The 26,731-nt window shown below is 40.3% G+C and overlaps 2 protein-coding genes across 2 annotated transcripts in view; both read right to left on the reverse strand.

Annotated features, from left to right (window-relative positions):
• Positions 1 to 12,458, reverse strand: part of ptgfrnb (prostaglandin F2 receptor inhibitor b) — a 47,111-nt gene extending 34,653 nt beyond the window's left edge. The window contains exons 1-4 of the mRNA XM_070855570.1: positions 12,137 to 12,458; positions 7,157 to 7,269; positions 6,759 to 7,017; positions 1,394 to 1,801 (exon numbers count right to left, since the gene is read on the reverse strand). Of these exons, the coding sequence (XP_070711671.1) occupies positions 1,394 to 1,801; positions 6,759 to 7,017; positions 7,157 to 7,269; positions 12,137 to 12,182 (826 nt within the window). The 5' untranslated portion in view covers positions 12,183 to 12,458. The remainder of the gene's footprint in view (positions 1 to 1,393; positions 1,802 to 6,758; positions 7,018 to 7,156; positions 7,270 to 12,136) is intronic.
• Positions 12,459 to 16,460: 4,002 nt separating this feature from the next.
• On the reverse strand, positions 16,461 to 24,950 carry LOC139223810 (T-cell surface antigen CD2-like). Its single transcript, XM_070855810.1, is given in 10 exon segments — positions 16,461 to 16,997; positions 17,091 to 17,380; positions 19,182 to 19,259; positions 19,465 to 19,524; positions 19,770 to 19,944; positions 20,414 to 20,487; positions 20,709 to 21,005; positions 24,732 to 24,807; positions 24,809 to 24,904; positions 24,906 to 24,950. Coding segments are annotated over 10 exon segments (1,272 nt in total). The 3' UTR covers positions 16,461 to 16,916.
• Between the last annotated feature and the right edge of the window lie 1,781 nt (positions 24,951 to 26,731).

Genomic DNA, 26,731 nt, shown 5'->3' on the forward strand with positions numbered 1-26,731 from the left:
GCATGCTGCAGAACACTGATTGGTGGAACAGGCTTGCAGCGTTCCGCACTTCCGAGTTTAAGCCAGTGTGGCTGCAGACTTGTTTATTTCATTTCTACAAGTGTCACTTGGAAAAGAAGAGAAGCTACGAGAAGTGGACGGACGACGAGGTCCAGGCGCGTATTTGCAGAGGAAGAAATTCAGATTACCAGGAATTCTTTTACCAGGTAAATAAATTCCTGGTAATAAAAGTTCCTGGAAATGTTGGTGGAAAAGGAAACCTAATCTAAATTTGCCGTAAAAACCATCGAAGGCAAAGTTACTTGACATTAGAAAAGATAAGAGTATAGGAGCTTAACAGACAATGTGAAGAGTTATTTATAACTGTCAGTGTTGCAAATAGAAGAACTTCTATACAATCCTTCTAATACAAAAGATCAGCAAATTAAAAACTGTTGGATCAGAGGTTTGGATACGGTCTCCAGTAACAACCTAGACAGTAGTATGTGGGAAAAGTCTCTGTATGGTGTCTGGAAGAGGACAAAAGAGACAAAGCCCACTCTGTTGAGCTTTTCTCAGCCGCTTTACTCAAGTCAGTAAGTCAATATGAACTGACTGGGACACAATGGGCCTGAGACCAAGACCTGTGTCTGTGTGTGTGTGTGTGTGTGTGTGTGTGTGTGTGTGTGTGTGTGTGTGTGTGTGCACACGCCGTCTCATCTCACTCCAGCTCTTTAAGAGGATATGGCAACCCAGAAAGATAGAAGATATGGTGACCACAGCAACTGCAATGAATGAGTGCGAGTGTGTGCCTATCAGGGGCCTCTCTCTAAGGAGTAAAAAAAAAAGTTAAAGGACAGACAGTGAGGGTCACGAGCCTCCTGGGACAGAGAGAAGAAAGAGACAAAGTCTCACAGAGGAGAGGATTCCATTAAAATAATGACAGCCACACACAACAGAGAGAGAGAACTCTCCCACGTCCCTCCATCCCTTCATTTTCTTCCACTTTTACTGCATACAGTAGCACTGAAAACTTTAAATGCATACACTGCAGTAACCTTAACTCCAAGACGGATTAGAAAATTATCTATTGCTTCTCTTCATCTAGAAATCCTTATTACTACAACACAGCCACTTAAAGCATAACTACTGCTAGTTGTGCTGGATGTGCAGGGAACTAATAATAGTCATAGTCATAGTAAATGGTCTGTATTTGCATAGCGCCTTTCTAGTCATTTCAACTACTCAGAGCGCTTTTACATCACATCCTCCAGTGTAAACACTGCAGTTACCAGCTGTAATGAACTGCAAGTCCACAACTCAGTCACAAAAAAGCAATAGTTAATGGTGCAGTGATGAGTTTTTCATGATGTAGCTGTTACTGCGGTAACATTTGTACTGTGCCGTTTCTTACCTGCAGGAGTTACACTGACGGTTCCCATCTCTTTAGTGCTCTCCACGATTTTTATCCATTTCCCTCCATTTTCATGTGTCCATTCCGTCCCGTTGCATTCATAAATCCCCTCATCGGATGACATCACTTTGGATATCACCAATTCGAACAATCCATTCCTCCCAGGAACCAATCGAATGCCCCCATCAGCATAACGCCGGGAAAACTTGGGCCCTGTGATCACGTCGCCCTGAGGGCCAAACGTCAAAATTTCCTCCGAAGTTGCTCCCTTCTTCACCAACCAGGTGACCGACAGGTAGGTGGGGTAGATGAGTTCCCGGGTGACGTTGCAAGAGAGCGTAATGTCACTTCCTTCCGGGACGACTGGAGATGGGGTCAGGGGGGAGACCTTGAGGGTGTTTGGGATGACTGAAAAAAAAAAAGAGATAACAAAAATAAAAGAGTATTCTGTTTTTCTGCAGCTGCTTCACAGAGAAACATCATTATGGCGTTTACTAGCTAGATATTGTCTGAGGTTCCAGTAGTGCTGCAGGTACCTTTAATGTCCATCAAACATTTTGCTAATCAAAAATAAAACAGGTTTATATTGCCGATTATTTCTAATGTTTTACTTCTTTTTTACTCTTCTTTGCTGCGACTTTGCAGAGTTTGGAGGTTAATCAGCAGCATATTAGCATTTTCTCCACATTCATCTTCTCCGTCTATAACTGGAGGCGTAGTTTGAGCTTGCATGCACAGATTTTGTTTACTGCAATGATCTTGCAATGACATATCGAGGTAATCAAGGTGAGCAATGCTTTTTCCCCATGCTATTCTGCATCCTCCACTTCACTTTGATGTTGAGATGGGGGGAAACTCTGTGTACATATAGGAAATGAACGACCCTGTCGGGTTCAAAACGCGTAAAACTGGAGGTGCATGCATGTAACCATCAAGAGGAAGTTAAATTGAAAAAACTATAAAACTACATTTCACTCAAAGTCAAAGTTGAGATTCAACAGAAGGAGTGACATAAATAGAATAAAAAATAAAGAGTTCTTCTCACATTTATACACTTAAATTAACTACAAATACACATTACAGTTGTGCTAAACAAGGTTACAAGGTCGGGACAAACATAATATAAAACTCTTGTACCCTAATCACGGTCACTGGCTGAAGGAGAGTTAAATGAACAAACAGCAGCTCAGATAAGGCTGTAAACTTGTGTGTGTGTGTAGAGTACACACCCTAGGGAGTGTTCATAAAGGTTAATGACCTGTTCAGGTAACCGTAAACTCTCTCACTTCCACGCTTCCTGAAGCTGTTTGGCTGCTGAATGTGACATTCATGAGTTTGAGCAGAGCGTTTTTTTTGCCTCTTTTTCTTGTTATGAGGAAATTAAAAAAAATCGGGGAGCTCATCACTGCTGGATATCCTGTTGGGAGTGTGACTTTTGCTTTCAAATGCCTCCACGATAACAACTAAAATAAGTTTTACCTCTGCTTTTCACAACAGGGAAAGTGTAGGAAAAGACATTAGATGCTTTGATGAATGGCATGTCTGCAGACATGGGGGGTTAATGGTGAAACTGAGTGGCAGGCTCAGTGGGGTTGGAGGATAACTGCTAAACACAATGTACAGAGGCTGTAAACTTATTTTGATCCTTTGCAATATAAAAACACAAAATGTGCTACTTCAATAAGGCCTGAGGTGTGTCCACATGCTGCTATACTGACTTCAGATATGATATTCAATTAATAATCTAAACACAGAATCCCAAAAGTCTTGACATAAATGGTGAACAATCCTTTTGTTGAAGCTAAAATCTAGTTGCGTTATAAATGAATCAAAGATGTGGCAGATGGTTATGTCTGAGGAGTATGAAATTGCGCATTGAGGGAAAAACATTCGTGCCACATTCATGTCCAGTGGGTGAAACCGAATTTTTTAGCATTCAGAAAAGAAAAAATACATTTTCATCTCTGATTTAGATGGTTATTAAAACTTGAAAATACGGGATAACATTATGTCGGCAGTGACAGACAACAAATGGTGAATGTTTTGTATGGATATATCCATTATTATAGCTTGACAGACATTCAGAAATAAACTAATAATATCAACAGAATGTAAAGAAATAAACAGTATTGATGCTATACTGTGCGTTGTGTGGTAGAGGCATCTACTGAACTTAGTTATGGCCCATCCTGTGTCCATTTTGCTCCCAAAGGGGCGACAGTGAATCACTGTAGCGTCCAGTCTGCCTTCAATCCAACACAAGAACAAGAAGCACTGCCTCCGAAAAACAAACCAAAAATCCAGATGCTGCAGCCACAAATTAGTTTTAGGTGTTATTTTTTAGAGAGCAGCATCCAGGTGGAGCTAAGCTTAGACCTGGTTGCTCCTCGTGGGAAGGTGGAGAAATGGTTCCCAACGGCCGAGGAAGTCAGAGACTGTGGCCACATCTCAAGCTACTGTGGACTGGAACTACAGTTGACTTTGACTGTGTTTGAACACCATGCATCATTGATCTGAAGTCAAATTTAATGGACAATATGTCCCAGTATTGAGCTTATTGAAGAACATATTGTCATCATTATCCTGCTACTACTGTTTGAATTCCCCCAGTTTTGTTTTTGTTTTATCTTAGATTTGATCCTGTGCATACAGTACATTCCTTGAGTGCATAGCATGAAGCTACCGCCTTCAGTTCAAACCTTGAACCTTGTCACAATACATTTTTGATCATAAGGGGGAGAGGAGGAAATGAAACGTTGCACCTCGTTTAATTGGAGCAGGTGGCCAAATCTTACAAATCGCACTCTTGCAACAAACCACAAGACAGTAAGCAATTGTTTCAGCAAGTAAAACTGTCACGAGTGCATCCAAATACAGCTACTGTAATAAAGACTGGTGTGGCCCTGTAGCAGGGTTGGAATGCGTGTCTTCAGGTTCAAAGTGTTTCTTCCGCTTCCACTTTCATTGGAATCCCTGAGGTAATTCTAAAGCGTTGCATATAACAACAGAGCAGCACTGGACACCAGTAAGACTTGCAGTAGAAGTTGGAGTACACAGCGAGCATGCTGTGCTGCTGTGATGTGAGTGTCAGTGGCAGATAACGAAGGCAAGCACGAATAATCTGCGTTTTGCTATATCAATTAAAATTAGCCTGAAAGGAGCTCTCAAACCCTGAGCGCCCTGTGCTTCACTTGCTTCTTACATAACCAAACGGCCTCAGTGGGGCGATGGAAGCTGTGTGTGTTTAAGGTGGTGGTGGTGCACAAGTCCTGACTGGCATAGACCCTCCAGCAGCAAACCTAACTCACTATCTCTGTTTACGACACACACTCCCCTTCATACACTACAAACTACATTACTCACGAATACATTAGCTCTACATATACACGACACAATCCTTCTCGCACATAAACAGCGCTGCCTAGTTAATTCAGGTCTAAATTTAACAAGGTGTCTGGGGAGCCGTGCTGAGAAACAGAGAGCAGCTCAACATGATGGTGCATTATGGAGCTAACTAACCTGCTGTCAGACAACCCCTCTTTCCGTCTTTATCGCTCAAATTCGAGGGCTCGTAGCATACAGTGTTCCTGTATCGCTTCTTTAAAAAAACAGGGTTGTCATTATTAAACCCCCTGTATGTTTGGGTATGGGTTAACAGTGGATTTAAACCGATGCAGTCATCAAAATATGTGTGTAATTACCGAGTGGATAACTGTAGGGGACAAAAAACCCAATTAAATTCAAAGGAAAATGCTGAATACGGGGTTTCTCTCCCTTCCCTCTGCTTCTGTGTCAGAACATAGTCCAAATTATAACTGTGCGCACATCCTAAGCAACCAGAAAATTGTGGATCTGGACAGATCTCCTGACAAATAAAGATCAAAACTGCAGACAAAGCGTTGATTCGGTATCACAAACAGCGAGCGGGGAAATATGTCGAACAAAAGCTAGGTTTGAACTCCGCTTGTTACGAGAAACGGCGGTAGTTTAAGGGGACCATCTGCAAGGCAGGAAGTTTGAAGAGAATACTGATAAGTTGTATTGGTTTGCTTATCGGAAACGAGCAGGTTTCATGAGTGATTCTCCTCATATCAGCAGTGGGGGTATATTACCTTCCTACTCGTTCGACTGGTAAATGGATGAGCTGTCCAGGCAGTTCACTGCTTGTGGAGCAGGTTTTGGTTAATCTTATCATCAGTCACGTTTTCGGTGCACTTAGTTGTACTCCTCCCAGCTGCTCCCATTATGACGCAGAATATTACCTCAGATTTAAAGTCAGGACAGCTTTCTATTTGAATGAAGGTGATTCTAAAGTCACGGATGATTTGATACAGGTGGTGATTAAATCATATGCACGGGGTTTGTATGTAAATGTCACAAGTTTAATTGATGTCAAGGTTGAAATAGAGAGGGTAAATGATGTGAAACTGGGTAAAACGGACATATTTCTCAACATCTCCTAAATTATAGCATCTTAAAGAGGTAACAATTTCCTACTATGTCAGATTTTTGCTCCATTTTTGGTGTTTATCTATGGAGTATCTGTCCTGTTTCTGTATTGAAACACCACACAGAATGCTTGCAAATGAAAATATGGCTATACTGGTTTGAACATAAATCACCAAATCACTGTGTCCATTTCATTTTTGAATTAATTCGTTTAAAAAAAAACTGACATCTGCATCATCGGTTTTCCTAATTCTTCATCTTTTAAAATATTGACTATTGATTTATGCATCAACAATAGTATAGACTGATCCATTATATTATTCTAAGCATTCCTAAAGATGGATGCCACATACGATAGCAGTGACAAAGACTGTGAGGTTCCTATTCCTCCTCTCAAAACCATTGCAACCTATACACGACACCTGCACTCATTATAGACTGTGTAACACCAGAAGTCATGTAATTTAACTTTTGTCCCCCCAGAGTGCATTTTATTCTCCACAATAATATTTACATTCTTCTCTCAGCCTTTGTGTTTCAGTACCCAAACCTCTCCCTCTGGCCCTCATTCGACACAAGCCAAGAACTCCCACCTGACATCTGCTCCCCACCACGAGTGTGACTGTATGAGTGTGTTAGGCGTCTGTGTGGAAGCCAAATTATAAGCCAGCAATTGTCTAAAACCAGCTGGACTGTGTGTGTGTGTGTGTGTATGTGTACAGGAGGATGTATACATGGCCAGTAGAGCATTAGTAAGTCATGGGGATAGCTGTTCAATGAACCATTATAGCCATCTAGCTTCACACACACACACACACACACAAACTATAGGAATGCAAGCGCTGGTCAGCTTTAGATGTTATTAGAAATTATGACAGCCAGTTTTCATACACACATACACATGCCTCTCCCATACCAGTGAGTTGGACCTGAGCCTCGTAGTTGCCACTGATGACAGAGTCAGTACTCGGCGTCTGACACCAGTAGAAACCAGCGTCCAGCGGCTTCGCCTCCGCTATCTTCAGCTCCACCTCGTTGTCCTGAAGCCTCACCACGGAGATGTCGCCAGACGCGACGCGCTTGCTGAGCGACGGGTGGGAGTAGCCGGCATCAAAGGTGGAGATGATCTTTATCCTCGTCCCAGCCGACTCCCTGGACATCATCCACTCGAAATCCTGTAGGACAGAGTGGTATAATTTGAGGCGGTTTGGCGCGGAACCATTCTGAGCTCCCTCCGTGTACTTTAAAACAGAATACCACATACTAATACAGTTGCACTCAGATGTGATACAGGGAGGTGTAGCAGACACCTACTTGCTCACGAGGTCCCCCATATTCCTTGACATCGCATCTGATGGAGACCGGCTGACCCTCCACCCGGATTAATGGGCCAGGCGACACCGTCACCACCCGGGCCAAGCAACCACCTTCAGGCGCAGAGAGAGCAAATATGGTTTAAACAAGCATGCAGACATTGGGTTGGATTCTTTTGGCAGCCCATCTCAGTGCCTAGCTTAGGTAGAATGAATAGAATGATTAGATTAATAGATATAAACTGGAATTTATTTAACAACCGATTTGTCATTGCAGCAAATGTGCATTGCATTAATCTAGTCTACTAATGTAGTCTAAATAAATGAACGACCATACTTTCCAGAATCTAACTTTAGATTTATTTCTTAGATGATGAAAGGCACACTTGGAGATATTGATATCCAACCCCAGAAGCTATGCGCTCCTGGAAGTTAAGACCAGCATCCAAAATCACAGCTATGTTTTTGCCTTGCTCACCAATAAGGGAGTTAGCAAAGCAAACGTGGTGCCTCAGAGCCTTGGGACACAGTCAGAGAATCTCCTGTTTTTGTCCACATTTAGCTTTTGTCAGCTAAAAAGCCTCGCTGGCCAAGCTCAGTAAAAAAAAAAAAATTCACATGGCTCTGTTTCAGAGCCACTGTGTTTCAACAGAGCCACACACAAACACACAGGGCTTGTTGCAACTTGTGTAGGCTTGAACAGTATTGATGACACCAATGATGATGGTATTAAAACCCCAACTGAATTCCCCATGTATGTATATTTCTGCACACAAACATACTCATGCCTTCACCATTTTATCTGGCAACCACTGCACGGTTATATCAGCAGATTTCAAAAACTCCTCTAGAGCCTAAGCCGAGAGTGAGATTCATAAACAAATGTTACTCCAATTTAGTTGTCTCAAATCAAAGTGGTTCACATTCCTCCTCAGTCAGACTGAATGCTCAGAGTAAAACTTCTGACATTCCAGCTGAGTGAAGCGTGTAAAAACACAGCCGAGTCTGGCCGAGCTCGGCAGACTTGGGCAGCCCGCTCACACTTTTTGCTTCCTGGTTGGTGAAATGTGGCTGCAAACCTTGACTAACGTCTGCACTCAGATCAGCTAAAGCTAAAGTGGAGATGCTTGCATGCTGCTGGGTTTGTTGTCTTGGCAGGTTCATCATAGAAAAATGTTCTGATACCAATATGCTCAAAGTAGCCAGGCATTTACTGTATGTGCTTTTATGGTACTGCTGATACTGAGCACCACAATTGGAATCATGTCTATTAAGATGTGATCTGTGATCCCTGTGGCACGATAAAGAGTCTGCAGCCAGTAGTGATCGAATGAATGTAACTCCTGACTCAATAAAAGCGCAAATACTGATCTGGTGGAGCGGAAAGTAAATGCAGACACTCGCAACACTGCGACATCGCTAAAAATAGGTCTAACAGGTCAAGAAACACAAGCAGCCAGACGATAAGACAGGTTGCAAACAAACCACCTGGTCAGCTAAACTTAAATTTAGACAAATCAGTTTAGAGACAGACTCCCTGGCGATTTTGGCCTAATGCTCTTGCCGTAGTTGTGCAAACTTTGGTGTGTTTAAATTCATCGGAATGAATACAACCGATTGGCTGGAGGTCTAAAATTAAATGTATAATAAAGCAAACTTTTCTCTTCAGTGAATAAAAAACAAATTTAAGTATCAATGAAAGCATTCTTTAGGTTTGAAGTATTGAAAACTTTCAAAATGTAAAACAGCCCTAACTGATCCACAAAGAATTAAAATAAAAAAGATAAACATAAAAATAAAATTAAAAAAAATGTAAATAAAATGTAAATAAAGTGCTTTGGAGGAATTTGTTACATTTGGATATATTTGAAAGATGTATAACATACAAGATTTCTATTGTCATACAGCACATTTCTTATGAAGGTAACAGAAGGTAAGACATTTGTCTTTATATATTCATACTTACAATACAATACTATCAATTGCTAGTCAGATAGTTACTTGTTCATCTAATCTTAGGTGTAACTATCTTTTATACAGTATCTTATAATGACTGTTCGCTTGATGCAACACTAAACATTTCAATGTCAATGAAATTCAATGTCATTTGCAAAGTCTGCAAAAAAAAAGAAGCAATTTTTGTAGAAAACCAAATGTGTTCTTCCTCTGTAGCTCCATCAGCTCAGACTTTTTAAAATAAAGTGCTTCATGCTTGTTTGATCCATCATTACTTTTAGTTTTTGGCAGTTGGCCTGGTGTTATGTGAGCGAGTCTGCTGAGTTGGAGGTTTTTCTGCTTTGGTAAGAACCAAGTCACAATGAAATAAGCGCAACATAAAACCTTCTGCATGTTTCAGTTTCTGTTTGTTATCTGTGTCAGGAATGAAGTAGGGTTTACTTAATCTCCAACCTCATATCAGATAAACCATTGGTTGATGGATTCCTCACATATTGACCTCTGGGGAATCTATTATTGTAACCATGAAAGAAAAACAAAAATCAATTAACACTTGCTTGAGCTGCTCTATATGAGAAGTGTCTTGAGATAATGTTTATTACGATCTGGCCCCATATAAATAACTTAGAAAGTGAGAGCTGAGAGCTATAGGACGTCAAATAATTACAAAACAGAAATTTATGAAAGCAGTTGTTGCCATTTCCTTAAGTAAATTGTTCAATATATATAGTTAAAGTAAATCATCATCAGACTTGTATGAAGAAAAACTTTTTCTGAATCCTGTGCCGTCCCCTCTCAAGGTGCAATGCGATTTCTGCAGTGCCATGTCACTAAATAACCATAATATACAGTATACCTGCATGTCTGTGTGCGCTTGTGGGTGAGAGGTGCCATTCATCACTAAAAATAAGAGCTCGGCCAGGTGCTGAGATTTATCGCTTTCAAACTCAATTTCCAGCCCGACTGTCTCCTCCTGGAACGAATACTGCACAGCCAGCGGAGCCTGAAGATACGCTGAAAGTTTAATAATCAAGTCAAGAATTTGAAAAAAAAAACAAAAAAAAAAGGTGGGTGACATTTTCCTGTCACTGTGGTATATATGGGCATGTGTGGAGCGCCAGAGAGAGGACGTGGTTCCCTGCTGCTTTTCCTGAAGCTAGTGGTGTATATTGGGAAACCACGTAATGAATCTCCGGGGGTCACAAGAGGATTAACAGGATAAAAATATCATGATAGAAAATGTAAAATAGAGAGAATACTTTAATATTTAGGTAACCAAAGCGTAAAAATGACATGTTGTTAAAAGAGGGGTGTCTTGGCCTGTCGAAGTGAGCCAAAGTGGTTGCTGCTAGTCTTGATGTTGTTAGTTTTGTTAATCATTAAAGAAGGTTTCCAGGACTGGTTCACGGCACTAGGTCCAATGGTTCTTGTCATTTACAAGATTAATTATAATATCTCATATTTCATGTATATTTGGACTGTACTATGATTGACTTTCAGATTAGTCCAATAAGAATCCAGCCGCTTTTCAGTGGACTTTGAACGCCCCAAGCGTTATAACTTAATAGCATGTGTGCTTTTATTCTTTCATCTGTTCCAATGCGGTCGAGAAATGTAGGTGACCCAAGACGGTGCCGAGGCGCTGCCTTCAGGGACTCTCAGGTCACAGAGCAAGTTCGTGTTAACTTCAGTTACTGCATGCTGTCAGGAGTATAATACTAGGCTATATTTGAACACTATGACCACCTTCCCATCTGCAGAGTCACTGCACACACACACACACACACACACACACCTACAGACACACACACCACAGGACTGCTGGCGACATTTGGTTATCTTACACTGCACTAATTTAAGCCAAGTTGCTCGCTCTTTCTCTCTCATAGGGGAGTCCCTGTTGTATACTCTGCAACATATGGCAACTTCAGCATTGGTAAGCCCTGTTTAGCCTTGTTTGGTCCTGAGGTAGGCCAATGAACACGTCCTGGTTTGTCCCCGTGATGAAATCGAGACTAATGACTAAGCACTGGCCTGGTTCAAACCAGTGTGATAATTAGTCAGCCTGGTTTGACTCTGGTATGAATGCTTGGCTAATCATGATGGCCAGCCCAGTTTGACTCCTCAGCAGCACCTTGTCAAAGCTGGTCACCTCATGTTTCCCAATTAGTCATAATGGGTGTAGATACTTCTTTCAGGACTTAGACTGGTGGAAGGAAACATCAAACTTGGACCATTTTCTCCCTGTTAACTCTCTTGCTCTAACATTTTTTTGAAGGAGTTTATCAGTCTTCCAGTATTTTGTACCATTTCCTTTCTTTCCCCACAACTGCATTGCCACATAAAAGCTATTTTCCATCTTAGTTAAAAGTTTTTTTTGCCCTTTTTCATCCTCATCATGTACTGCTGTGTGAATTAACCGTATGATTGGTGAATAATTTGCTAAACAAATGTGTTATACACAGTGAAACAAATAACTTAAGGGGAAAATCTATCCAGATCCTGAATAGGTGCAGTTCACCCTCACAGGGAGCGACGGACTCCATTTAACAAATACTTTTTTTTGCTTGCAATTACATAAAAGACTCTCAGACAACAAAGCTTATTGATTTTTTCCAATGTTTCGGATTCACTCTTCAATTCGGCACGACCCAATACAAAAAACAACTCTTTTCTTTTAATGAAATGTTGAACTTTTGGAATCTGTTCAGCTTGTTGCACTCCACTCCTCGTCCTTCTGAGCAAGCGCCGGGTTGCAGCAGCTAAGCGGTGGGACTCATTGAATATGTTCTAAAATGACAGAAAAGAAGAGCTGTTTGATAGATTGGATGTATGCCGAATTGGGTAGTGGATGTGAAAGCTAAAGAAAATGCTTTAACTGATCTTTCACATGGCGTGGATTTTTACCGACAAGCACGTAAACATTAAATTGACAGGTTTCTTAACGAGGCTCAACATTGGCTTCTCTTCGCTTCGTGTCGGAGTTAATTTGCTATCAACAGTCAAGCAAAGAAAGGGATCTTACCGAGCATTAAAAGACCAAAGACGAGCGTGATTTGGCAGTTCTCCATTATAATTCCTCTCTTCGTTCACTCTTATCCTTTTTCATTAATTTCCCCCCGTTTTCTTTGTCCTGTATATGGGGGAGCACCAATCCTCTCCCGCCGCTGTCGGTCAATCCAATAAAACTCTCAGATGTGGGCAGTCAGTCCGCACCGCACCGCACCGCACCGCACCGCACACCGGGCGGAGCCGCAGAGCAAAACGGATGCACACCGTGGCTCCTAATTCTCAGAACGGCCCTCAAATCCGGAGGGTTTATAAGGTTCACACACTGAAACTTAACCGGTTTGGTGTGTGTGTGAGTTGGAATGAGGGCCAGATAGATAGAGAGTCAGACAGGCTGGGAGAGAGAGGGAGAGAGGGAGGGAGAGAGGGAGAGAGAGAGTCGCCGGAAGTTAGGTGACGGTCTGCAGGAGTGGAGGGAAACAGGGAGGTCCCAGGTGGAGAGATTCATGTATCATACACATATGATCCATTTGTCTTTATTACACATCAGATAGTATCCAGTCCGATAGGGTGGATTCCTCCATCAGAAGATTTAGATTTTATTCTTCAGGGGCCAAATTATTGCCTGGCAACTGTTCCTGTTCCCCTCCATGAAATAGCCTGCCCCATTACCTGCAGAAAAATGCCAAATTGGCAATTTTTTTTTGAATGAACCAAACAAGCAAGATCCCTTTGCAACAAAGCCACATTCGCCTTTTCCCATCTATTCCATTTCCATCAATTTTCAGTCTTTATGCTAAAATTGAAAATACTTATTCGACTGAATAGGCGTCATTTTCGGCCCACAATCCAGTTCTTCTAAAGGTGTGGGTGAATACTTTACAACGTGACACATTTTTAGACAAATGGGAGTTTTGAAAAACAAGGGGGGGTAACACCCGGACAGCATGGGAAAGAGTCTGATGGAATGGCAGGACAGCAAAACTAAATGTATGATGATATATCGCAATGGATGAAGTAAAATATATTTAATGGAACTGTTGGGTGCATTGACTAATTCTAATATAATATCACATTATACAGAATATTATGCATTATTGCTGCATAAGATCTGGTTGTAAATTTCATTGTGGAAGATGGCTGAAGAACTTTGCCAGCTTCACTGCCATGCTCTCGTCCACTAAAATGATATTCAATTTTCCATCTACCATCTGCCTGAATCCAGGGGACTGCAAGCATTATGTCTGGGCTGGTCGCAGTGCCTTCTTCTGATTAAAGCGACTATTGAAACAATGAAAACGAGAGGGTGTGTGTTGCTCTACTGTCTGTAGATTCTCATTTTGTCCATCAGCTTCTCTTTTAGATTTCTGCGTGTTATTTGTGTATGTGTGTGTGTGTGTGTGTGTGTGTGTGATTTCTGGGCGTGGACGGCAGTCTCATGCCCTTTTAAGGCAACTGGCGGGGGGGTTAACCAACTCTAATTGGGAACAACTGGCACAACCTTTGAACTTGCGATGGTCAAACACACTTTGCAACCAATTCTGCAGCTTAAGAAAACGTCATAGACTTTTCTTTGGAGCTTTTTTAAGAGCAAAATTTAAGAAAGTAAGTATAACTTACATATTGAATGCTTTTCCCTTAAGTTCTCTAAGTAGTCATTTTATATGATAAAGTGTGATAATGGTGGAAGCCAAATATATATGATCAGTGACTAGGATGCATCATGATGTAAATTTGCTAAATTAAAAAAGGAATTCCTCTGAATTTGAGCTCAACAGGGAGTGGCAAGGGAGGAGAAGGAATTTATAGCAGGGGCCATAGAAGAGATGACAGAAGAGGGGGTTTACTCATTCTGACTTGGGAGGTCTTCCTGAAATGATATAAGCAATATAAGCATTACATTTTTCCTATAATGAAGCTGACACATGCCTGTTGTCAGTCACAGCGCTTGTGGCTCTGCTCATGCTGTGTATTTACACAGACCCACCGGGCAGGGCGAAGGTCAGCGCCCGGCCAAAGGAGGAGGTTTGGGTTTGTAACGTCAAGGTGAAAGGTTAAAACTTCACGGGTCATCTGGTGTGATACATGTTAGTATCCTACATGTAAAATGTGTGTATGCAGCAGGCCAGTGTGTGTCACCTGCTACGGTATGTGGTCTCAACACGGTAGCATCTGTTCCTCGTATGACATCTGTTTAAACTGACACACATACACAGCTTACTCCCCTGTCAGTCATTAACCAGGTCATGGATTATTGGCCCTGGATCTGGGTTTTAATTTGCCTTTTACTACAAACCAATCCGATCGGAACATTTTAAAGTTTGAACAGAGTATGAATCAACAGATAAAAGTTGAAAAATGATAGAATGATATTGAGCATTAACAGCAAATTCATTTTTTTAATCTATACAGACCTTAATTCTTCACATAAAAAAACAATAAAGTGGATTATGAACGAGTTTAATCACCTGATTTAAGAGATGATTTAAGTAATTCTACTGATCTTCCACTTCTAACTTTCATGCATGCTGAATTACTCATCAATTAGCCTCCTCTTTATTCTTTAAAGGCAATTGTAATGAGTGGAAAAGGGAATGTGTTACAAATAAAAGAAAACACTGCATGTTTTTGGTCCAAGCTGTTGAATGTAAAGCTAAAGAATACTTGAAGAAACATATCAGCAGTTTCAATCAACACTACGTTCTTCGAGCAGCCTTATGGACTAAGTCTGCTTTCATTTAACAGCTGATATAACTGAGCAATGGCCGACACTTGTTCAGCTTGTTCTGGTGTGGCATTTCAACTCAACATGCTGACTTCCTGTGGCAAACATTAACCTGTAAGGGCCATCTTCTGGCCTCGGAGAAAGAACTTTGACAGCACTGATTTAGGAAATTGAACTGCACTCCACATAAAGCCCCTAAAGCTGTGCTGTAATCTTCAAGGAGGTGTGGATAATATTGGATTTATGTTGTGTGTCTAAAAATCCTACATCTAAAATATTAATCTGACCTTGTTTCTCATAATTGGTAAATATGTTTTTTTTCTAAACCTGTAAAAAAAAAACATGTAATATTGAACTGATAAAATGAAATTCAGTTTTGACCTCATCCCAGATGATGGACTGGACCTGTGTCCGCTGAGCTACAGCACCATCTATTGGAAATAAGTTGTCAATACAACTTATTGGTAGACGTCTCCTCTCATGCAAGATTCAATTAAGTAGATGAAGCATAAATAAATGTGTAGAATAAAACTGTAAGCCGTCAAAGTAAAATAAAATAAATATAAGCCTGAATATGGAGAGTGAACACAAACAAGGACCACACTCTAATATATATAGAATAAACACTCAATGAGAGTATTGTGCATTAGTACTGCAAGTCGAGGTGACAACCGGCACTGGCAAGGTGCTAAGATTGTGCTTGCATATATTAAAATAGAATACAGTTTGTTCTTGGCTGATTTGTTACTATTGAATCCAGTAACTCTGATAATCTGTGATGAAACACGGGATATTATAAGCTTAGGTATAACATAAAAAACAGCACACCAGAAAAATGCATCCCTTTTCGGTGATGTCATTTGAAACACTGTAAAATCATCCACCATATCTCTTTCTATCTGAGATATCATGGATGGATATTGCAGTCAAAAACATACGTCTTCTGAGTGAGAAATACATTCTGTGCAGGATTATGTTTCCTGTCATCACTGTTTTTAACGGTGATCTAAACTTTTAGATGGTTCCCTTACAAAGAGTGCAACATATTAAGAGGGAAGAAATCTGTGAAAATATGTTAACAGCAGCACTGAGTGGGTGTAAAACAGAAAATCAGAAGATATCTAAATTTATGAAAAAAATGGCTGATCATTTCTGAATAGCAGTAAAAATGTCTTCAGTTGGCGAGCTATATACTCTTCTGTCACCATTATGCTGCGAGTGCAGGAAAACCTGCAGTAAACACACACACACACACACACACACACACACACACACACACACACACGATAACATCTTGCACTCAGCAGTGGCTCAGCGCGAACAGCTATCACACTCAAAACCACAAACACACATTTTCAAGCAAACAGACACAGGATATGAGACTGACACACAGACATTCTGCATGAAAAACAGCGAGCTGCAGAAGTGGAAATAACACAGTCTGAAACACTACTTTACCCCCCGCTCATGTTTTAGTGGAAAAGTCACGTCAACTTCACCTCACTACGTTTAAGTTTTGTTCTTGTAAAAACTTTTGTAAAGAAAACGGTTCAAATGACATTCTTTTAGAAAATAAAAACATGGGGGGGGGGGGGGGGGGGGGGGGGGGAGATTATGACCCTAATGCCTCATTATTTTACAATATCAGAAGAACAGAACAAAATCAAAGAGAAAATAAGGAGACGCTAATTTTTTATTTTACATTTCTCCCTCTGAAAATGAATATATAGTTATAGTTTTGGTCACTTTTTGCTATCATATATAATAAAGTAAAGTAATTGTAACCATGAAATACCTTGACACCTTGGGGAAAAAGGACAGTTTGATAGATAATAGTAATTACAAGATCATAATAACCAAAAAAAAACAAACCCCAATGACATTCAGTGATATAGAAATTATTGCAGTTGTTCGTTATGTTGAAGATTCATAGTTTGAGTGCAGCATTATTATTCAAAGTTCTCAGAAACATCAAAAGGGAGAGAAGAAATTGGGAATGAAAACGAAAAGCAGGTAAAAACAGAATAAAAGAGGAGAGATTACTTTTTCTATACCACAACGCTCATATGCATTACTCTCGCGGCGTTTTGGGAGCTTTCTTCCTGGGCTGAGGAAGAGGAGGAGGCTGCTCTTCGTCAGCTGGTCTGGGGCCCTGACGGGAAGTGGAAAAAAACAAAAAGAGTATCAGACTGGTAACTTGCAGCCTGACTGTGCAACCCAGGAGCAGATCCACTATGTGGCCTACCTGTGCAGGTCGTCTGGGGCTGGGCAGCGGGTGAGTGTCGGGGCCTCTGGGACACTGCTGGTCACGGTGCTGCTTGGAGCGGTGTTGGCGAGGACCAGTGTGGCCAGCCGGCTGCTGCTGGTGATGCCGATGATGACGATGCTGATGCTGATGCTGATGCTGATGCTGATGCTGACTGGGAGGCTGATTATGTTGAGGTTGATGTTGAGGTTGATGTTGATGTTGATGTTGATGTTGATGTTGATGTTGTTGGTCAGGATTGGCCCATGCCAAACGAAGCTCCCCCTCCTCTGTTGAGTAGGAAAATAGAAACATAAAGTGTATTTCATGGTTATACTATTTTTGTGTATTTTACATGCTATGAAAGAACTCTGATTCATCACTGTACCACTACAAATACTATATTTGTGATCAACATACACTACTCACAGAAAGTTAGGGATATTCGGCTTTCGGATGAAATTTCAGAATGCACCTAAAATGCATTATAGCCTTTACAGGTGAACTTAATTTGACCTTAAACTTTTAAATGCACATGTCCAACTGTTCAATGTTTCAGTACTTATTGCGTAACATGCTGACTAACCGCAAAAATCGGTCTGATCCATGAATCGACCACCAAAATGTTCTGGTTCAATGACAAACAGTCGTCTTCACCATGCTTGTTCACATTTTGACATCATGAGACCAAGACGACACCTAACAATCGATCGACAGCACTTCGCCATTGCGAGGCTTCAATGTTCTCAGAGGGAAGTTGCCACTGAGCTTAGAGTGTCACAGAGTGTCATCAGCAGGTTGCAACAGAGTCACAGAAAGGCATAGAAGTGGACTGCTTCATTATGAACAGTGCCCTGCAGAACCGGATGGTGAATGCCACTCAACTCCAGGCACATTTAAGGGAGGTGAGAGGCACCCGAGTGCCACGTCAGACCATTCGAAACCACTTACATCAGCATGGTCTGCGTGCTGGACGACCTGCAAGGGTACCTGACCACACCACCACAGGCGTCATCATCTTGTCAGGGAGCATTTGCGCTGGACGAGGAACCAGTGGGCCTCAGTGCTGTTCTCTGATGAAAGTGGATTCACACTGAGCAGAAATGATGGCTGCCAATGCTGTTGGAGGCGCCAAGGAGAACGCTACGCATCAGCCACTGCTGTCACCAGATGAGCCTTTGGAGGCGGTGGTGTTACAGTGTGGGCAGGTGTGTCTAGTCAATACAGAACTGCCCTACACCTTGTGAATGGTACTGTGACAAGCCGATACTACCTGAATAACGTCATTAATGTGTGCATATATTGACATTTCATGGGGATGCTGCAATCATGCTGGGGCTGGTATGATTCATCTACAATTGTTGTTATTGACCTCAAGTTTTCAAAGTTTCAGACCACAGATGTTTCTGATCTCAAATTCTCTAGCATTCCTCAGTCATGTAAGAAATACCCCCCCACCTCCTGTGTGTTCACTGGTTTGTGCTGATTTAATTGAACATTTCTTTGGGAAGCATGAAAGCATAACATCAACTGACTTGATTTGGTCCTTTACAGGGATCCTGCATTATTACCTAATCTTGTTTAAAGTTATACGAGCCTTAATCAATTTTAATCACAGAGCACAGGTCTCTACATTTTAGAGCCTTTCTTCTGGTAATAAAAAAAAGTTTAGTTGCTGTGTTATGAATTTCCTGTTTTATTGTGGCATTCAATTTTTATGAATGTAATCTTAAATTCAATAACAGTTTATTAGAATCGGCTCTTTCATCTGCAAAACCTTACAAATAAAATTAATATACAAAATAAATAATAGTTGGCCAAACGCTCAACCTTGGGGAACCCCGTGAGTAACATTCAAGTACCGAAGAGAGAGTGGGAGGAACGAGGGGCCTCCACTCAGCCGAAATTGTCTCGATCAAAGCTCTAATTCAGTGCTGTGGGTTTATTTTAACATTTTATTAAAACGCAACTTTGCCATCCAAAGATTCATTCAAAATCATGTTTTTTTTTTTATTTTTTCAGATGTATGCAGTAGTATGGCAAATTATGGCAACCAGGTGGTTAAAAAACAAACAAAAAATAAACACTTACCTTTCAGTTGCATGTGTTTTCTCCGTTTGGCCCGGATGCAGCACACAATGACGATGATAATCAGCAGTAGAACAATACCTGATGGCGGATAAGAACAACGAGAATAATTTGAAATGCAGAAGTCAAACAATTGCATATTTCAGTGTATTTCCTTTAATAATTCAACAGTATTTCAGCTCAACCTTATACAACACAGTATGCTGTAAGGAGAGGTGTATAAAGTTAAAAAGATGTATTAGTATATACAATCGGATAGAAGATACTTGGAGCAAATATACTGCACCTCCTCCACTGCCCACGAGGATCCAGATATTAATTCCAAACAGTTCTTTAGGGAACGTCTCTTAATAAGGAAAGATGAGGAGAAGAAACACATTCAGTAAGTACTTGTGCAATGTATTTTCTTTCAATAACTGTGTTAATTAAATTTCTATTTCAGTGTAAGCAATCATACTGCAATACTTCCAACCCAGTCAATGAATGGGCTGAAAGCAAAACTTATCCAAGCAGCCAATTAACCAATTTTCAGGACATTTCACTTTTCTACAAACATTTATTTAGTGTGGATAATCACTGGATGATACTCACTGGGCTTAACGCAGGGTTGTTGAACAGAACCACTGGTCTCAGAGCTAACTTTGTTGGAAACTATGCACGCGAAAGAGTCTTTTACCACGTCTCTGGCTTTTTGCTTCAGAGATGGAGAGTTTTCATTTCTCGTCTTGTTATCCTGAAGCCATTTAAAGCTGAGATCCTTGGTCTCCTGGGTAAAAATATCATTAATGAATGGATTATTAGAGGGTTATGATGAGAATATGTATACTTTCAAGTGTAAAGGAAAAAGGTGGTGTAAAGACTTCCAGAACAATTTGAATTTCAGAAATTCTGGGTAAGAACTGGAAGTAGGCCTCAAACAGGAGTTTGATCCTTTAGTTATTGAATATGCTACAATGGAGATCTATACTAAGCACCTGGGAAACATGAGAAAAAAAACTGAAAAAACATTTTTCTGGGTCTGAGTTTGCTCAGATTAGAAGTGACAAAATAAGAACTTCTTACTTTTGGTTACTTCCCTAGCTTAAATGCCAAAATAATAAATCACAAACCTTGATGAAACAGCATGCATATGTGTGTACAACTCATTCTACTAACACATCATATAGAAAATACTACAGTTATGATGTGACTCTGCGCTGCTTTGTCAGTAGAATATATAGTACATTTGTTCTTACCTTAGCAACATTGCAAATAAATGTGACAGTATCTACAGAACATCTAGTAGTCACTGTAGGCTTCGGGACACGGTCTGGGTAGAGCAGATTTGAACAGATTAAACATCATTGGAAGTAGTGCTCATTATGCACTGTAAAATATAATGACAAAAATGTGAAAACATTTCATTGTCTGCCCAACATCATCATGACCTCTGTTTATGTCCCAGGTACGACATTAAAAAAGATTCATGGTCATATATCAAGATATACTTAAAGAAACAAAGAAAGCTAGAAAGAATTTGTTGTTACCTACCCAATATACATAATTGTGCAGCCTTCAAACTATTAATCTTTATTCTTTGTCCACGTTGATCGTAAACCTCTGCGATGTATTTCCCTGCTTTGGCTTGGTTCAGATTTGTCAGCTTCAGGGATCCATTTACATAAATGTCATCCTGACTCCCTACAATAAAATTGCCTGTCCTTCGAGACAAGATCAATCCATCGTTGTGCATCCATCTCAACATGTCTGAGTTGACCAGTTGGTGGTGCAGAAGTATAGTAATGTTGCTGCCTGTTGCTCCATAGTAGTCACAACCAGCCTGAGAATCTTTGGAACAGAAAGAAATGTGAAGAATCAAATGGCACATCAGCACATTTAGCACAGCACATCATGTTATGTATGCCCCAAACCATCACGTTGAATTCATATGCATAATACTGTGATACTTTTGTAACTTATTTTTTATGTTTTCAAAATCCTCATTAGTGATCTCCAGTGGCTCCAGTATTCATTACACCCTAAAACACGAAAGCATTGGATGGAAGAGACAAATGTAGATCTGCGGGTGGAGTTAGTGGGATATCAACGCAGTGAAAATGGAAACAGTAGTACATCATCTGCGAAGCATGAATCGCGTGGTATTTTGGCATTCCTTCTGGAGGTCTAATGGTTGCACAAGAGGAAAGGCCAGGGGGGTGACAGTAAATCAGAAGAAGAACGTCCTTTCCAAATTTCATTGCAAAAGTAGTTGTCACAATGCCGTGATTCGCCAAAGGCAGTAATTGATATTTACTGTGGACTTACAGTTCTTCCCACCCAATATACAATTCCTCTTTTCAGATCACACCACACTGGTTGGCCACAAAGCAGTTCAAGTCAATAAGGCCACAGGGGAACCAACATTACAAAAATACCAGCCTTGTCTGGTACAGATGTTGTGCCATTCTGCATCTGTATGAAGAGAAGGCTTCATGAATATGTAATATGTAATGTTTTCAGTACGTTGCCACTGCCAGCCAACGCTATCCCACCACCTCCTGCCTTTTTTTAAAACAAGTGAGGCAACTCTTCCATGTAGTGAGACATTCATCTGTCCCACCCACACCCAATAGCACTAATTAGTTGTTGAATCACTGATTTTACTTCGTCTGCACACTGTAGCATAATTCATGGCGAAACTAGGGATTTAAGACAAACAAGTGATGAACGCCAAAAACTATTCCAAAAAAGATGCTGGTATAGGTAAATCCAATCTAGGGGACAATTCAGTGCCATTTCATTCCCCTCACCTTGACATGTTTTTCTTTGATAATTGCAATAACAGCTAATGTCACAGTACAATGGGGGTGGCTGTGGCTCAGTGTTAGAGTGGATGGGCCCCTCAATCAGAAGGTCGTGGTTAGTCAGTTATGTCAAAGTGACCTTGGCAGAGACACTTTCACTGGGCGAATGTGTGTAATCAATCAGAATTTCTAGTTGAATCTACTTTATGTATAGTAGACATATTTTTCTTCAATTTACACTTCCTTTTACTTTTTAGGCATTTGACTGCATTTCTTTTTTGATTTTTGAACCTGCTTGTGTCCTACTCCTGTGTGTGTGTGTGTGTGTGTGTGTGTGTGCGCGCGCGCAGCTTTCACACTGTGTGCACACGATATTTGACGCTCACAGAAAGTCGATGAAGTGAAACAGTGCAGCCGACCTGCACAAATCATTTCACCTAGTCACCTAGCCTGAGTGCCATGAAGATGGATGACGTGTGCATGAGATGTCTGCTGAGAGGCTACGCACGGTGGAACACAATCTCATAATATGTGTCTGTGTATGCCCAGTCTTCATTCAGTGTCCTAATGGTGGACATGAGTCTAGTTTGTCTCCAATTTCTAAGCAAACTTTATTTTTGCGAATATAATATGTGAAAATGACAAAATGGGCAAAATCAACCCAAAACCTTGCCTGTTGAGTATAATCTGCTTGTTTCCTCAGCGAATAAGTCTTGAAAGAAATAGATGTATGCAGGATTAACATGTTTATGGGTGTGTTTAGGCAACTCATGGCACTTAATAATAAGGAAAATGTCTTTAAATACAGAAAAGGTCAACAGTGACATGAGACACAGCAGACCCTGCTCCCTCGAGAGGCTGAGAACACCACTCCAGAAATGACTCATGGCATTTAGCACCAGAACGTGCTTTTTTATTTCCAGTTCGCATGGAGAATGCCATCAGTATGATAATGATGCTAATAATAATAATGACACTCAGAATTTACTATAATTACTTTGTTTAAGGCTTCAGCAGAAACAACACCCCACCCCAAAAACCAAGCAGTTGCTCATCACATGAACACACAAACCACAGCACTGAATTAGAGTAATCAAAGCCAAGAAAAGTCAAGAAAATCAGATGCCTAATACAGTTTCTTTTTCCAGTTTGTGACATCAAATTAAGAGGAAGTGAAATGTTGCGGTTGATGACATCTACAAGTCGTTGAAGTGGAACAGCTTCGCATATGTCCAAAGGCAAAATCCTGCTCACATTTAGATGTTTAAACCCATTCTCACCTAAAATGATTAGATTTCTTGGGATGATTGGATTCTCAGCCTCTTGTTCTACCTAAATCTGACTATTTTAAATTAGATAATTGCCCTCAGTTTTGATGGAAAGTGAAATCCCAGAACTATTAGCGACAAAAAATCGGATCTTGAGGTAGAGATGATAAAGTCATGATCAAAAACAATGTTATCAAAGCTGCGATCACAAGAAAAATATATTTTCAAATAAGTTGAGATCTCAGAAAATAGGCCTAAGAAGACGTTTTTGTCTGTTATAAGAACAGCAACAAACAGCAAATTTAGGAAGCAGCAGAAGAACGAGTGCAGGCATTAAATATGTGAACCACATCTTCATACTTTTGAGGCTACAAACTGGCCAGAAGATCAAATTCGACAATTGAAAATCAGAGACAATAAGATCCTCCAACTGTAATACCTGGAAAAGCTTTTTCACAATTAGAATTTGTACAGCTGAGCATATAACTGTATTTTTATTGATATGCAATAATAAAAATAGGTAGAGGCTGGAGATTACATCAAAATATTTATATGATAATTTCACAGTTTCTTTATTTTGATTGGCAATGGTTGGTTTCATCTCAAATGTAACAGAAACAGAAATCTGTCTGATTATTTCAGTTTATACCGTTGCTTTTTCTGTTCTGTGTGACTTTGGCCGCGATTGGTCATTTGTACCAAAGCACCTCTGCTTTGCTTCCTGTTTCTTCAGTAATCTAATTTCCTACCACTGTGACCACATCAGCAGTGTGTTTCTGCTGCAGTTAATGTCTCTTGACGATTTTATTTACTGCGATGCCATCTGGTTAAGGTTTCAACTCGCATTCATCCGCTTTTTAAAGCCTTTTTTTTTCACAAATACTAACAGCTACAGGTATACTAACATGTAGAGTCATTTTAATCACACATGTGAAGGCACACCAGTCTTTTTCAATCTATTTTAGATGTGTTAGATGTTATTTATGTAGGTCTGTGATTATTTTGTTGGTTCTCTTTTAGTGCTATAATTAACCCATGACGGATTTAGAACACAGTCTATTCATTTTTTTAAGTTAAACTTTAAAGGATCAGTATTCTCTCATGTTTTATTTCCTAAATACTTGTTTATACGGAACTCCGGTGTAATTTCCCTTTTGAAAACTATTTTTTTGCAGAATACTTAAGTAAATGTAAAAAATACAAAACACTATGGCATGCAATTGAAAATTATTATCAGGACAACAGTACAAATATCCTGGGTTGAAAACATGTAAAATAAACTAATTTATTATAGTTGAGGTAACAAGAAGAAGTTAAATATTTACAGTTGTAACATTTAAAGGAGGATTTACTTTAAAAATGAAAATGAATGTTAAAAAATAACGACCGGAAGGTTGATGGTGATGGAGAAACTACAAAATGTATACTAATTATAATATATATACACTGACATCCTGAAAAATACTCAAATTATATATTTTTTATACTATGGGGAAAAGTACCTGTGGAGACGAGAGCAGAGCAGCAGAGCAGGAGCAGAGAGATGGAGCCAGCAGCCATCTTCATCGTCGTCCTCCTCATATTCAGCTGAAAAGAAGAACAGCCGCTTTCCATTATCAAGTCTATTTCCTGTCACAGTTAGATCACCTCTTTTGTCTCTGTGTGTGTGTCTGTTTATGGTTTCTGAAGGAAGTGATCCAAGAGGCCCTATCTGCTTTCATTGTCAAAGAACAAAGCGAGCAAAGATAATACCATATTTAGAGCAACAAGAGCAAAGTGGGCTTCTTCTACTATTATTGTGAAATGAATCCCAACAGAATTACATTTCTAGTTGTATGTTTAAGACTTAAAGGCCTACACTGACATTTTGACAGTTTGAAGCACTTCCTCTTGTATAGTACAAGTTTTGAGTCAGCCTAAATACTGGCATTATAAACTGACTGATTTAGCAGATTTAACAACCGATGCAAGTCGTCATCTGTTTTCGCAACATTTTTATTCTTAGCAAATGTTTGATTTAGATTCAAATCTTTCCTTCATGTTTAGTCAAAACGTGGTCTTCCATCTGTTAGGAGTCACTTAATTAGGAGTCTGTTAGGAGAACTTAATGAGGAAAAATGTGCACTATTTACATTCAAGCCACAAAATTGTGAGTTTATGAGCTTAAACTGTTCTAATCCAATAAACACTAAAATTTAAAATAGATTTCTGTAACATTTAGAAATATCTTGACACAAAGTCCCATTCATTTAAATAATGAGTTATCTTTGATAGTTATTGATTATTTCTGATAGCCAAATTGTCCCATACAAGGTACCTGTCACGGCTAGTCTGAGAACCTAAAATGTTCACAGGTTTATTTACAGTATAAACAGAACCAAGGGAATACAAAATGCAGAGGCTGCCACTCCTCACCAGTGTTGGTCAAGTTACTTGGAAATAGTAATAAGTTACTGATTACTGATTACTTACTTTTAAAAGTAATTAGGTACTTTAATTACTTTACTCAGTTACTTTTCAAAAACATAACGCACAACCTGAATACACTATAAAGCAACAGACCTTTCAGCCTAATTCTATTCTTTCTGCATATTCCATTATAGAAAATTTAATCAAATGAAACTGTCTTTTTTAAAACTTGTTTTATCAGTTTCAGTCTTTTAACTTTATGCCCATTGCATCACTAAGTCCTGTCGCTCTCAAGTCTAGTTTCACCTATTTAGCAGGAGAGGGGCCCTCCACGTTTCGCCCGGTGGAACAGGATGTGGTAGCCGCAGCGGGCATGTCGGTGGGGGGAACCGGGGCTTTGACATTGCTGCTTGGTTAAATTTGAGGTGGAATTTTTTGATGTGGATAAAAGTTTTCTTCCCACGCACAGTGAACAGCGTTACTTCTAACGCGTTACTGCCCATCAGTGCTCCTCACAAACTGAAAGGGAACAAACTAAGAACACAACTTAGCTGCTGAGTTTCAGGGGCCGATCTGGGTGATGGAAGGGTTCTGAGGCTGGAGGCGGGGATCAGGACAGGGAGGGCAGTGCAGGGGCTGAAGCCAGGGCTGGAGCTGGTCAACATACTGGTGATGAGTGGATGCCTGAACCAGACTTAAGTAGCAGGAGGTGGATGATTAATTGCAGGTGACCCACACAACTGTCTCCAGTCCTGCAATCACACCCAGAGAGAGACAGAGACAGACAAAACAGACAGTGGCCCTGACAGGACCAGCCTCAACATGTCTGGTGCTGCTGTATGAACATGATTGGAACCCCAACTTTTATTGGTGCCCAAGGTACCAAATCCCAACGCCACCATTGCATTGATTTTTAAATGTGTGTCCTCGTTTTCTGCTGAGCACGTGTGGCTGTTGCACCACTTTATGAATGCAGGGGAAATGCGTTGAGATAGTCTGTGTCTCAGAGAAATAGGTCAATATTTCACAAGAGCAGTGGAGATCTATGACAGAGAGACACTTTGAACACATAAGCCGCATTCTCAGTTGTAAA

Source organism: Pempheris klunzingeri, chromosome 24 (assembly GCF_042242105.1).
Source record: "Pempheris klunzingeri isolate RE-2024b chromosome 24, fPemKlu1.hap1, whole genome shotgun sequence".
In the NCBI taxonomy this organism is placed as follows: domain Eukaryota; kingdom Metazoa; phylum Chordata; class Actinopteri; order Acropomatiformes; family Pempheridae; genus Pempheris; species Pempheris klunzingeri.